Here is a 15347-nt window from a genome sequence, read left to right as displayed (position 1 = left end):
CCATAGTGCCTGAGAATGTGTGCTTGGTTAAAGGCATAGTTCTGGGTGAAGCACAGTCACATGGTTCACACTTGAGTGGACTTGGGCAGCCAGCAGAGAGAAGTACACAATCCTTGATGATGGATGGATAAATAAGCATTCGCTTATTTAGTAAATATTTACATGTGCTTGGAACTAGGGTTAAACCTTGAAAAGATAGGAAACCTGCACTTGGGAAGCATGGCATTTAGGAGCAGGAGACCAGGATGTTCCATTAGCAGATAAACATATTTCTGCAGTAGTTTGCTAGCTCTTACTGGTTTGTCAATTTGGGCTACAAATAATGCTGCAGATTTCACCATTGCATGCATGAAAGATCAACTATAATTTCAGGTGACTTACCAGGATTGAACCCAGGCACTTCACCCCTGAGCCACATCTCTAGCCCTTTTTATTTACTTTTAAATTTTGACACAGGGTCTTACTAGGTTTCTTACAGCTTTGCTAAGATGCTGAGGCTGGCTTTGAACCTGCAATCCTCCTGTCTTAGCCTCTGGAGCCACTGGGATTACAGGTGTGTACCACCACACCTGGCTCAGGAGACTTTTAATAAGTTTTAATAACAGGATGACCAAATATTCTCTTATGCTTTATTCAAAATCATCCTAAACTGAGGACATTTCTTTCTAGGACATTTTTTGGGGGACAATAACTTCCTAAATTTTTTTCCTAGGAGAAATTTTTCCTGCCTCACCTAATTTATGTTCTGAAGCTGACAAATATCAGACTGTGGATGATATATCATGATATATCAATCTGGGTCTTTGCTTCTGGGAATGACATTATCTTGGCCTCAGTATTTCTTTTCTATGTTCAGTCCTAACATCTTAGATTGGTTTAGCAGTGGCTCTTTCCTTCTGAAACATATGCTGATCCTTAATGCTCTGGGTATATAAAGGCACACATGGGAATCTTATAGGGAAAGACTCAATTCAGTGCTATAAGTGAACTTGTGATGTCTAACTATTTAAGCACTGTATTCCAGTTAACTTTGTGCATAGAACCTTATCATCACTGATCTGCAGCTTTCACTTGACCTTGGGTCATCAAGAAATGGGTCACGGAGGGAATGAAAAACTTCTCAACACCATAGGATTTTAGGAGGTGATTCTTCAAATGAGATATAAATGAAAATCATAGAACTATACTAAATATACTTTATACATAGTTGATTTGCCTCAACTCCTTAAACATTCGTTAAAAAAGACAATGTTTGTAAATATGATCCAGGTTATGATAATGGCATTGATTTACCATCATGTATGTGATAGATTTGAATTGTCACAAGTGTAACTTTGAGGGGGTTCATTCTTCATTACTGACCCAAATCCATCCACCTCAAGAGGAAACTTTTTGTGGTGAAAGAAACATTCTCTCTCTGATTGTTCTAGGAGCTCCAAGATTGTAAATATTCATCAAAACTCATCAAACTGTACACTTTAAAAGAGTGAATTTTACCACATACAAATTATACTTCCATGAACTTGATTTAAAAATAATCCAAGCTTCTCTTTCCACTGATGGTAGAAAGATTAATTATTTTAACTCAGAATAAGGTCAGCTACTTCCTGTATAAAGCTTGGTTTCTTTTGGTCAAAGGCTGATCAATTCTTTTTTACCTTTTCCTGATGCACATGGACATTGTAGCTCTTGGATATTATCCTTGTATGTGGAGGGGGACACCTGGTATGGGGGACACACTTTGTTTTCTCTGATCCTCCTTGAAGCATCTCATCATACTGGTGTTTCGGCGTCACATCCTCCCTCTTGATGTCTTAACATCCCACCATGACTTTGTTTTCCATGCCCACAAACCCTGTGCTCCTTTTGAGGGGAACCAAGAATGCACTCCTTCGGGACTCTAACCTGATCTCAGTCATTTCCATGTTTTTCTTGGTAACATGGGGTGAGGGTTGATGAGGGAGTTCTGTTACCTTCCCCATACCACTCCTGGCTGCTTGGGGAAAACAAGACTCTGTTGCAGGACTTCCCTTAAGACTCGACCTTCAGTCATTCTCTGGCCCATCAACCAGCCCCAAATTATTGAGGGAGGATGGGAAGGAGAGAAGGAAAACAGAAGGGGACAGAAATGAGATTAAACAAACTTCTCTTTCACATTTTTTTAAAAATAGTATTTTCACCAAAACTCTTAAAATTCAGTCATGAATCTCACAATGTCTCTCCTAAAATTCATTCAATCTGTTCCAGAAATCAATGACCTTTTTGTTCTAGAACTTTCCCAAAACAGCCTTCTCCCAAACAATAAGTGCCACTCCCTGGAGGCTTAATGTCATTGGGGTGAAAAGAAAATGCAGAAAATTCTCAGTTACAATCTCACCATAATGTCCTGATGTTCGTGGGAATGATGATGAACAACAATCTCTTCACAGATAGAATTCCAGCACTGAGTGACAGAAAGCAGAGCTTTGTGCTGGCTGCCTAGTTTTTAGGCGACATAATGGTTGAGTGGTTGAGAGAAGGCCATTGATGCCATGGTTGTTCTTGGCTACCGCCAGGCCCTTGGAGATTCTCTTGTTTGATTCTCTATGGTCGTTTCCAATCTGCTGTTATTCATTCAGCTACAATGCTCCTTTTCACTTTCTGGCCACTGGTACCATGTTTCCTAGCACCCTGACCCTAGGTAGGTGTGTGGTTAGTTTCTAGGAGTGGTATGTGGCCCACACCATTTAGGGTCACGCTTCAGAATCTGGCACCACGCTGGCCTCTTGATAAACAATTGCATCTTTTCCTCCTCCCAGCTCATCTTTTCTTACTTCTACAACCTATGGCTCTGTGGACACCAGTTTTGTAAACTGCATAACTTTTCTTTTGGTTTAATCTGCTTTTAATTTTAACAAGTTTTCCCACAACATGCAGATAGATGGATTTGCTCTATCTCTTTTCCTTTCCTTCTTTCTCTTGTTTCAGTTTTGTCCTTGTTTCTCCTTGGTCCACCTAAATGAGGACTCAGACATGCAACACAGGGATCCTTAGCAGTAAAATTGGAAGAGTGCAGATGCCCTCATGTGTGAGGAGCTGAAGAAGAATGTAGGACTGAAGTCTTGGGAAATTTCCACCTGCTTCTGCACATTTCCTGCTGAGCCCCTGAGGCTGGTGGAGCCCTTTGGTTTTATGGAGTGTTTCTTCTTAACCTGCTTCTTCTGGTCTGAGAACAAGTCCTAATGGAGTGCTTGTAGGAATAGTAAGGAGAGATGAACTGTGGTTTTTCTGGATCTTGGCATTCCTGCCTCAAGATCATCCTTCTTTTCCTATCTGGTGTTGATTGTGAGGTAGGATAGAAAAAGTAAATCTATAGAAAGAAAACATGAAGGAAGGACAAGGAAATACATTTTTATTTTATTTTATTTTATTTTTGGAATAAATTTTTAACTCAGAAGTTCTGCAAACTTTTGCTGGCCTGTCACTCCTTAGGCAGTCTCTTTGCTAGGCCAGGCACTTCCAAATTCCTAGGAAATCTGTGTATCTTAAAGTTAGCTACAAACCCATTCATTTGTATTTTGTTCACTCTTCATTAATTCCTCCAATAAATAGATTAAAAACAGGGAGATATGATATTTTGAGAAATTTATAATTTAGGGGACTTTCCAGGGCTATCTACTGATCAGATGATGGAGGCCACATTGGCCTAAGGACCCCTGACTGACAAGACCAGCATAAACCATGTTGAGATCACCAGACTGATATCATTCTTACTTAACTTTTCATATCCATGCCTTGCCAAATTTCCTTTAAAATAAGAGCTTGGAACCTTAAAATACATCTCACTCTGGAAATGGCCTGCCATTCCCCTTTGATGTGTGTTTCTTGCTTAATCCCAAACAGCATCTCTCCTAAGATCATGCCACTTCTCCCTTAAATGTGTATCAGCTTTCCTAAATAAACCTCTATCCATGCCTCTGACTGGTGCATGCTGAAATTCTTTTCTATCACATAAAACAACCCCACTCATCCTAAGTCCAGTTCCCCTTCTCCCCAGGAATTGCCAGGACTTATTTTTAGGAGACATCTCTTCTGCTGTGACAACAGGGTCCAAGAAAACAGCTGCAGAAGACACAACATGTATTTGGTTCAGGGCTCTTCCCCCATCCACATGGATGGACAGAAAATGCTGGACCATTAGGAAAATAAGAACTACAGCTAAAATAATATAAGCCCTGCATAGCACAATTTATTTATTTATTTATTTATTTATTTATTTATTTATTTTGTTCCAAAAGGAAACCAAGAAACTGGATTCAGTGACATTGTAGCAAAGAAACCAAATTTTGAAGACTTACACTGAATATTCTGAAAGACATAAAAAAGAGATGGTAGTAATGAAGACCAGCTCTTTCCCAGCACTGTATTGTTAGAGAAATTCATAATGACTAATAGCTATAGCCTGGAAAGATGCTCCGTCAGGTTAACATCCTTGAATGCTAAGACTGCCTATAAAGCAGGCAGAGTTCAGGAAATGTCAACAATGGAACTTTGAAAGAGAGATGTCTTTCATCTGTGGATTATTATGTAAACATGAAAACTACCTTTTACTGGTTTAATAGCCAACCAGGAGTCTAAGCATTTTTATTCATTTCCTGCAGTCAAACTGGACTAGAAGAAAAATTTTAAATTGTCATTCCTGGACAAATGCTTTACACACCCCTCTTCCTTCCAGTGAAAAAAATCATATTAGTGGAATTTATTTTAGCCAACTTCCTGACAGACATGTGGCATTTTGAGTGTATCTTTGTGATTCAGTAATATTCCTGTATTGAGCAAGTATAACTTATTTTTTCAAGCTCCATGTTTGCTGCAGTTAGCAGAGACTGAAGAATCCAAGAATTAAGAATACTATTAGGAAGATATTAATGCTCCAAGTTGAGGCTAATATATCATCATTAACAGATATTTGACAAAAATTCTGCACAATCATCAAGAATACAACTGATAATAAATGCTGGCAAGGATGTGAACTCATGCATAGTTAGTGAGACTACAAAATAGTATTAATGACTTTGGAAAGCAGTGGAGATTCCTCAAAAGACTAGGAATGGAACCATCATATGACCCTACTATTCCACTCCTTGGTATTTATCCAAAAGAACTAAAATCAACAAATGATAGTGGTACATACATACCAATGTTTGGAGCAGCAGAATTTACAGTAGCTGAGTTATGGAACCAGTCCAGAAGCCTGTCAAGAGATGAATGGATAAAGAAAATGTGGTGTGTATGTGTGTGTGTGTGTGTGTGTGTGTGTGTGTGTATCTATATACATATATAAATATGTTTATATAAATATATATAAATGCACAAATATAAAAATTGTATATATATATATATTTTTTTTTTGTTGTTGTTGTTTTAACTCAAAAAACATAAAGGAGAATGAAATTATGGCCTTTACTAGTAAACGGGTAGTACTGAAGAACATTATGCTAAGTGAAATAATCCAGATGCAGAAAGTCCAAGGTCAAATGTTTTCTCTCATGTGAGAAAGTTAGAATAAAGTAGGGAACCAAAAGGGGAGGAATCCCATGAACATAGAACAGAGATCATTGAAGTAAAGTGGGGAGAGAGGAGAGAGTCAAAGAGAAGAATTACAAAATGAAATTGACTAAATTATGCTATGTATATACATGAGTAAATCACAGCAAATTTGATCTTATTACATATCTATAAAGCACCAATTAAAACAATAAAAAAAATAGAAGACAAGTAGAAGAAGGGAAACAGTAGGAGGAAGGTAAGGAGGGAAAGAAAGTGGAAATACTGGGGACTAAATGGAGCAAATTATATTCCACGCATGTATGAATATGTCAAAATGAATCCCACTATTATGTGTAACTATAATGTACTAATAAAAACATTTTAAAAAAATTCTGGACCTCAGAGGTGTTTGGAAATAAACTTGCAAGGAAGATTTTTGAAGGATTTTTGTGTCACTAATAAGATCATGTTCAATCTTATTATACAGGCCACACTTTTATGGGTTCCAAAGAATAAATAAGTGAAAGAAAGCAAACAACAAAAGAATGCTGAACTTTGACACCAATACGCATCCCAGGTTTTCCCTGAGAGACAGGAGTTGGAGAAGTTGTTGAAATGATAATAAATAATAGGTAAATAGGAGAATGAGCATTGGAGACAATGACATTGCAGATGCAAGTGAAAACTCTGGTGACAATATGTAGTGTAGCGATCAGTTGAGCTGGATGACAATTGTGGCAAACGGAAAGACAAGTATTTTATTCTGCCCTTCAGGAGGACTGTCAGAGTGAGTTAGTTGTTCAGAAGCAGCTGAAGCACTTAACTAATTGTCAGAAAGAGAAAAAAAACCTGCAGCAATGATGATAAAAAGAACATTAAAAATATGTTGACAGAAATGTCTAACATACATAGGTAACCCAAGCCAATGAGTCAACTCTTTCAGGTTCTGTTAGCTAAATGATGGTAATAGACACATTAATTGCAACTTCTTAAAACTGGTGCTTTAGGGATGATTATTTGTTGTCAGGAAGACTGATTAATAGTACTTACCTTTGAATATGTTCAGGTAAAATGATCTCTTCCATCTGCAAATCTGGCATCTTGAAACCCATCCTTGTCATTTTCAAGAAGTTGAGCAAATTAAAAGTTCTCTCTAACTTACATTTTAAACTTATCACTGGGCTCCACAAGGAGTTCATCTCCTTATGCGTACGGTGTCCCTCTCTTGGAGTAAAGATTATTTGTTAGCCTTGTACATTTTTACAGCAGAATGATTATCTGTTAGCTAGGACATATGGTCCTGCCTTTAGAGCAACACCTTGAACATTGAGATTTCACGTCCAAGGAGAAAAGTCCAAGGAAGGATTCACTGCAGTCTTTGCTTGCTAGAACTCCTTTAAAACATGTAATATTTTAGGGTGCATCTAAGTGACATGTTAACTAAGCATGCTTTAAATCCTCCCTTTGGGTTAAGTTAGAGGAGTTAGAATTTTATATTGCCTTAAGGATCATGAAAATGTCTAGATATAGAATTTATTGTTCTGAATTTCACATTTTAGAAAGAATCCATGACTGCATTATAAAATTATAGCAAATACTTCGTGAGCTATGTTATGGAATATAATTTATATAAAGGCAACATTACAGATTTGAGCAAATGTCTGCCTCTCCTGGAAAGTGAGGTTGTGTTTTCCTCCATCTTCCAATTTAAACTATGTAACTCTTTCTGACATGATTTGAGAAAAAAATTAAGTGTTCAACTTTGATAACCACTTTGTTCTAAATGTAGGGTACATTTATTTCTCCTTTGAATTTTAGAAGGAAAGTAAGTTTTCTTGTGTGTATGTTGTTTTCATTTTCTTTTTTTTGGTGTGTGTGTGTGTGTGTTTAACCTAATCAACTTATAGCAGCATCTGGGACACTATGTTTGGAAGTATTTGAGGCCACGTGCACGTTAGCAGGAATTAGGGTGAGGAACCATAGCTGAGGAGAGGCTAAGTGTTGTTCTTGGTGCTGTAAATGTGTGGCTTGTGTCCAAAATACTTTTTGATATGTACTTTTTAAAAACTTTAACTATTCATTTAATTGTCTTACTTTATGTCTGTCAATGTTTTTCATAACATAGTTATGTACAATTTCATTGTTCCTATGAAGTAGAAAAATTCTAGTAAAGCAGAAACCTGATTTCTCTACAAAGACATCAAATTATTCTTGTCCTTATGCTTATTTCCATGAAGAATTCTAGCCAAAGTTTTGATTTAATTCTATTTAGTTTCAGAGTTTGTCAGTCCAGTTCTTCTTTGTAGGAAGTTTGAAAGATTTCTTTGGCTGTCCTAAATTCATGAGAAGTGTTCTGATTTTCTGCTTAAACTCTGCTGGGTTTCACTCTGGGGTATTTTAGAATATGTAAGACTGCACAAAGAAACTGATTTATCTTTTCTGCTTATACCATTTCCCAATATACCACATTTGTCTTTTTAAAGGTCAGGCATGAGAGAAACAGGCAATGTTTCTCACTTACCTTGTTTTCTTACTTGTTGGATTTTCATGTCTGAGTTCTTTGGAAAATGTTAATGTGAATTTCTATAAATGCAACTGCTCAATTGCACAGTATGATTTATAAAGAGTTCTAGGATCATGGAATACAAAGCGCTCACTGTACCCAAGATATTATTCATATTAGTAGTATCAGCGAGAGAAATCTCTTTTCTAATTAGTGATTTCTAACAGTGTCTCAGAAATGGCCTTAATTCTGAGGTCAAATGTAGTGTATTATAATTTTCTAGAACCTCAACTGGACTCTTTTTAAAAATTATCTTTAAATTTGCATCTCTCTAGGATCTTTGTATCTTTTCTTTCTCAAGAGGGCTATTAAAAATCTCCATTACTGGAATAGTAATCTCCAAGAAGTAGCAGCACGAGTGACCAGCTGTGATTAGAACAGCCAAACTTCAGGGGAAAAATTGCCACTTTCATCTAATTAGGAGAGAGGAGGTTCCCCCCTCCACCAAATACAACTTCTCATAATAACTGTGTTAGTGTAGTGGTTAATGAAAGTGCATAATTGCTAACAATAATTATTTTGAAACAGTAGTTCTGGGAATAGCCAGAGTCTCTGTGAATGAGGTAAACATTAAGTAGCCAAGAGTATGTTTGAATGGGGGTATGGATAAGGAAAGGAATTGGGGGAAATATCATTCAGAAACATTCTGATTCCCATACAGAATATCTAAGTGTATTCAAAGATATAAATAAATACAAGAAAGATAATATCATATTTCTGACATTTCAGTGGTGGTTTATGAAATTCGCATATACACTGGCACAAAGTCAGGGGCAGAAACAGAGTCTAATGTATTTATCAACCTCATCGGCACCAGAGGAGATTCAGGGAATCGGAAACTTCATCAATCCAAAAGCAACAAAACCAGGTTTCAGCGTGGACAGGTAATGCAAAGATCTTCACTAATTTTCTTATTCACTAGTCTTCCTCTAATTTCTTTTGCTAAAACTGAGACACAAATTTCCTGCGATACTCATTTGGTACCTCTTAGGAGGTACAAGGGGGTCATTTCTTAGTGTGCATATTATTATTCTAGAGTTGAGTGGGCGTGGACTTTACCACAGATGATACAGCTGTAAGTGAGTTCAGGTTTCTTCTGTTAAGAAGCAAAACAAAACAAAACAAATTCCAGATAGGGAAGACAAGCTTGTGACAAAATGAACATCCTGCTAAGAACAACCAGACACATTTGAGAAAACGTCTTTCAAATTAGTATGAAAGGCACTGGAGTGCTATCAGTCAATTAGAGTTTGAGAGTCCGGGATTCTGAAGAGAAAGGAGTGCAGATAAGAACCTGGTACTGGCAGAGCCTTCCACCATTTGTCAACAGATGCTTAGAAACAAGAAGCCAACCAGAAGGTGGCAGTAGGGGGTGAGATGCTATGGAGAGGTTTAGGACTCATGGGGCCTGGATTCCACCCCACCAGTGAATAGAGTTCTTCAAAAACCCACACCTGAAAAGTGAAGAGCTTCATGTGTACCCTCCCAAAGAACAGCCAGGACAGGTTCTTCAGGCTGTCAGGAGGGCAGGTGACACTAAGAGGCAGCAGTGAAGGAATGAGAGCATGAGGAAGAGAAAGAGAAGACCTATAGAAGTATACATTCTAGGGGCTGCTGTTGTTGACAGCAGGGGCTGGATTCCTCCAGGAACTCATTTGACAGACTGGGCACCGTAGCAACAGTGACTAGAGCCGTTGTGGGAGAGTGAATCAGTCCTGGGGCCATTCACAGAGAGCTTCCTGCCCCGTTGCCATAGTTACTCCATCCTTGGGACCACTGTACAACAGGCACGGTTGGCATGGTCAAGACCTCCATGTGGAAAAATAAAATACTATTGAAAAAAATTAAAAAGACATATATTAATAGAGATATTCTTTTAAAACTGTATTCCTGGATAAGAAGACTCAATATTAGAAAGTACTGGCTTCTCTTTAATTGATCTGCAGTTTTAATGCAAAACCAATCAAAATTTCAGGAAGATTATTTTAAGTAGAAATTGACAATCTAATTCTAAAATATATGTGTGAATGCAAAGAGTCAGAAACTCAAAATTATCTTAAAGAAAAAAAAATTGGAGCACTTACAGTACCAGGTATCAAAACTTATATGGTTAAGGTAATTAAGATAGTGTCAGTTTGCATAGAGCATAAAAAGTAGAGCAGAGAAACAATCCAGCAACAGCTCCCACATTCTAATGTGAGCATCAGGGAAAGGTTTGTCTTTTCAATAACTTTTTATAGTAACTTGGATATCATTAAAGAAAAAAAGAGATCATGACCCCTTTTCTACACCATTCCCCAAATCAATTCATCACAAAATTAGGTCTAAATATGGGTAAAATAATAAGATGTCTAGAAGATAACAGAAAAAAAAAATTCATGACCTTGGGGATAGACTAAGATTTTAAAAGTTTTGTGGCAAAATATGCATTTCATAAAATTTATCATAACTCTTTTTTAAAAATCGAAATAATAATTATATAATTTTGTTATTTACTATTTACATGCTGATATGAAGTATACAGACATTTTAATGGTATTAATTGCATTTACATCATTGTACAGCTATCACTATCATTCATTTCCAAAACTCTTTTTTTATCTTACAAAACTGAAACTTTGTAGCCATCCGAGAACCATCTCCATTCTTCCTTTTCTCAGCCCCTGGCAACCTATATTTTACCCTCTGTTTCTATGAATTTGACCAGGTGCCTCATATAAATGAAGTTATTTGTCTCTTTTTCAGCTGACTAATTTCACTGAGAATAATGTCCTTCAAGTTTGTGCACATTGTAGCATAGGACAGAACTTTTCTCATATGTATATACATCTTGTTCATCTGCTCTCCCATCAGTGGACACGTGGGTTACTTCTGCCTTTTTGACTGTTGTGAATAAGGCTGCTATGAACATGGGTGGACAATTACAGACTAAAATTTAAAGACAGAAACAGAAAGTGCTAAGCATAAAGGGGAAAACAGATAAATTATGCTATTTTAATATTAAAGACTTCTGTTCTTCAAGAAACTGTTAAGAGAGTAAAAAGGCTAGTTACATACTAGAAGACATTGTAAAATATGTAATGGCAAAAGACTTGTTTATAGACTGTGTATAGAACACCCACAGATCAACAAGAAAAAGACAGATAACCTGATTTAAAACATGGGCATGACATTTGACCTTGTACTCTACGAAAGAGGCTATCCAAATCACCTATAAACATGAAAAATGTTAGCAATCAGGAAATACAATGAAAACCATAATGAAGTGTTACTGAGCACAATAAGAAGTCTAAACTTTAATTGAATGACAATAACAAGCATTGTAGTCCACGGAGCACTATAAACTTACACATACTGCACATACAGAGTGTACATTTGTATAAGCTTTTTAGAAAACTGAGACTATCCATGAAAGCTGAGCATATGAAACCGGTTCCCCAACAGAAATGAATGCAAATATAATATGATATATTCAAGAACACTGTGCAAGGCATTATTCTAGAAACAATGTTGTCTATAAATAGCAACATGGATGGACAATTTAAAATAGTATTTAATAATGAAAATAAAATTCTGTTGAACGAAACAGCACAGATGAATTTTACACACATTTGAATGAACTCAGTCAGACGAGAGGATTATTCTGGATTATTCTGTTTACAGTGTTTTCAGATCAAGCAAAACTAATTAGGCATGTTGAAAAACAGGATAGTGGATACTATTAGGGTATACAGTGTGTGGGAAGGGGCATCGCCAGGGTCATGGGATGCAGCTAATGCTCTGCTGCTTATGGGAGGGGTGGAGAGTTGTGATCTCTTTCCTCACCAATCATAAGGGTCACAGCAGCCACTCCTATAACAAATGGCAGGTTAACAAGACAAAAACACAGTGCACTTACTTAATTAACATTTTATGTGGCACAGGAACTATAAGTGGAAGAACCAAAGACCCAGGGAAAACTGTCCAATTTTATTCTCAAATTTAATTATGAATGGACAATTGTGTTGAAATATGATTCATCAAAATGAGTGAGATCTGATGTTAATGGGCTGAGGGGGCAACCTAGGAAGGTCTGTCTGTTCAGATCTTCTTGGCCTCTCTGTGAAGCATGTCTTTCTCTTTAGTGTGGCACAGGACCTCTCTAGAAGCAAAGTAGGTCAGAGAATTTCTTCATGGCCAGCCCTACAGAAAGGTAGGAGATGTGAGAGTAATATTTGCAGATTTTACAGCTTGCTTTAAGGGAGAGAAGTTCTAGCTTCCGTTACCTGCCTTGTAGAAAAGAAAGTCTGGTTTCTATAACTGCTTCGGGAGAGAAGGGACATGGGACTGGAGGGCAGAGGAACTTGTTTCTGGGGATGCTTCTGAGGCCTTCCAATCTCCTTTAGTTCAAAGTGCTCAGTCTGCCAAAGTGCCAGACTATAGAGTAGTGAGCCCCAACAATTATATGGAATGTTTATTGAGTGCACATTTGTAATTTGTACACTTTGTATTTATTTCACCATTTTAAAATTTCCTATGTATGTATATATAAGCATATATATTTAAGTATGTATACATATGTATGTATTTATATATAATATATACTTATATACACATACATATGTATACATACATATGTATGTAATTACATGCATATAATCACATACATGTGTAACTATATGCATATATAAATAAAATTATATGTACATATTTTTATTTATATATATTTGAATACATACTTAATTTAAAAAAATAACATACTGAGAGGCAGAGCGGTAATGGTGGGAAGATGCCTTCTAGAAGCAGCTTCCTTGGGTCAGAGTCCTGGCTCCATTATTCACTAGCAGCTGATGTGGGACAAGTACCTTAATTCTGTGCGTTAATCTCTTCCACTATTGAATGAGAAAGTGAGTAGTACTCACTTCTTGGGTTGTTCTGTGCACTAAGTGAATTAATATATAAAAAAAAGTTAGAACTGAGTTTGTCACATAGAAAGGGTCCAGTGAATTATTATTATCGTTATTAAACCTGTAAAATATTTTTACAGACTGTATAATTAAGGAGAGAAAGAATTATATGCTCCATGTTTGTGTGCCTCACAAAACATTTTGTAGAAAAGACTATCCATGAAAACTTTGAAATTTTATAGTAGTAGTAATAATAATAGCATAGCAGTAGTGTATAGTAACATGTAATGTAGCAATATAGTAATAACATTTTTTTTTCTAAAAAGAAAGGAACTATTCCATTGGTCACTGAGTTCATTTTTTTTTTGTTTTGCAGATTGATATATTTTCCATTAAGGCAGTGTCTCTTGGACAATTGAGGAAAGTTCTGATTACTCATGATGGCACAGGTCCAGGTAAGGTTTGGTTTCTTGGTCAGAAGTTGTTTTTGCTAATTCATTAAAAATAATATAAAAGATAGGTGAAACATACATATCATGTAAAGCTAAGATTAGAAAATAATTGACTTCTAAACCGGGCATGGTGGTGCACACCTGTAATCCCAGTAGTTCAGGAGGCTGAGGCAGAGGGATCAAAACCAGCCTCAGTAAAAGCAAGGTGCTAAGCAACTCAGTGAGACCCTGTCTCTAAATAAAATACAAAATAGGACTGGAGATGTGGCTCAGTGGTGTCCTTGAGTGTCATTGAGTTCAATCTTTGGTAACCCTTCCCCCCCAAAAAAAGAAAATAATTGATTCTAAAAAAGTTTACTAGAGATTTGTCAGGTTAAGCTTATCATGACTTACAAAAGCAGACAGTTACGTTATTCTGAGGGAAATTTCCTAGGAATGAAAAGCACACTGATTGTGTGTGTGTGTGTGTGTGTGTGTGCATGTGTCTACACTCACTGGGCAGTGTTCACAGATGTATTTCCTGTTCCCTCACCCCACATCCCTCAGCCCTCAGCAAACCAGAAGCTTTGGGATTATTCTTGGTCCTTCCTACTCTCACTGAATTTTACCCTGACACATATGTTAACCGAGTCCTGTTAACTATGGCTTGTTAATACCTTTTTAAAAACTAATTCCTTAGAACTATTAGATTTACTTCTGTTTGTTTGCCTCTGGAATTATAGTCTTTAAAGATAAGTTCAACTACATATTTTAACTTGCATCACTGCAGCAAAACCATTAATTGTGTTTCTTCCTATATTCCTTTTCCTTTCTGCTCGATTTAGACTTTTGAAGACTAGACTTACTTATCACTGATCTTTATCCTCCTAGGACCTAGTACAGAGCTTGACAGGATAGATAGTTTAATTAATGGCCATTTATTGAGTAAATGGTTTAAATGAATGAAATGATTATCTGTAATGTTTTTTAAAAATAATCAGAAAAGTTTAAAATGGCCATCTCAGAAAGAAGTGTTTATGTTTTTGACAAAACCCAAAGAGAATAGAAAAAGAGAGACGAAGGGAGTAGCCAGTAGGAATAAAAGAGACACTTAAGTAAATAAGCTCAGGATTATATGGGGGAGAGTCTTAGAGAGAGGCAGAGGAAAAAACTGAATATAGGAGGGAATAACATAAAACGCTGCCTGTTACACGTGGGGCTGTTGTAGAGTGGTGTCACCGCAGAGTGTCACCGCAGAGGGTGTCATGGCAGAGGGTGTCACTGCAGAGTGTGTCATGGCAGAGGGTGTCACTGCACAAGGTTGTCACTGAAAAGGGTGTGGCAGCAGAGGGAGTCACTGCACAGTGTGTCACATCTGAGGGAGTCACTGCACAGGAGTGGCACTGTAGAATCTGTGCCTTTAGTTATTTTCATGAAGAATAGAAATGTGCACAGAGTTTTCCTGCACTGCCCCAGATCTCCCCCACATGCTGGGCATGGACTTGCAGAATGGCTGATCAGAATGAGGACTGTGACTTCGGCATGGATCAGAGCAGAGCGGTTGGTAGAAATTCCAGGCTTAAACAGACTCTTAAAAAATGATTCTGAGCCTCCTGTTGGTGATGAGGGAAGGAAATGATCATAGAAGGCCTAACCCACACCCTGTGAAGCCAAAGCTGAGGTGCTGTGGAGACAACAGCAGGGCAGAAAGCTATCCTGGGTGATGGGAGAAGAATTAGGGATTTATTTTGGGGTTGGACTGAACCCTTGAATGAGAAGGCATTAGAATGTTTGATACAAAAAAATGAAAACTACGGAAGGAAAAATGAAGGCAACTCTGTGATTTTAAACATGTTTACAGAACCCAATTACTCACACAGAAAAGGCTTTCGGTAGAGAGAGCAACAAACTTATAAAATATTGATTTTTTTTCTTTCT

The 15347-nt window shown here is 37.1% G+C and overlaps 1 protein-coding gene across 5 annotated transcripts in view; it reads left to right on the top strand.

The window, feature by feature from the left end:
- Rp1 (RP1 axonemal microtubule associated) overlaps positions 1–15347 on the top strand; it is a 316770-nt gene that overhangs the window by 284783 nt on the left and 16640 nt on the right. For all 5 annotated transcript variants that reach the window (XR_007109811.1, XM_047561225.1, XM_047561216.1 and 2 more), the window contains 2 exons: positions 8822–8976; positions 13355–13433. Coding sequence is in view for 4 of the 5 variants with exons in the window: in XM_047561225.1 (XP_047417181.1) it covers positions 8822–8976; positions 13355–13433 (234 nt within the window). In the remaining variant the exon portion in view is untranslated. The remainder of the gene's footprint in view (positions 1–8821; positions 8977–13354; positions 13434–15347) is intronic.

Source organism: Sciurus carolinensis, chromosome 1, assembly GCF_902686445.1.
Source record: "Sciurus carolinensis chromosome 1, mSciCar1.2, whole genome shotgun sequence".
In the NCBI taxonomy this organism is placed as follows: Eukaryota; Metazoa; Chordata; class Mammalia; order Rodentia; family Sciuridae; genus Sciurus; species Sciurus carolinensis.
This window is presented reverse-complemented; position numbering and strand designations above follow the sequence as displayed.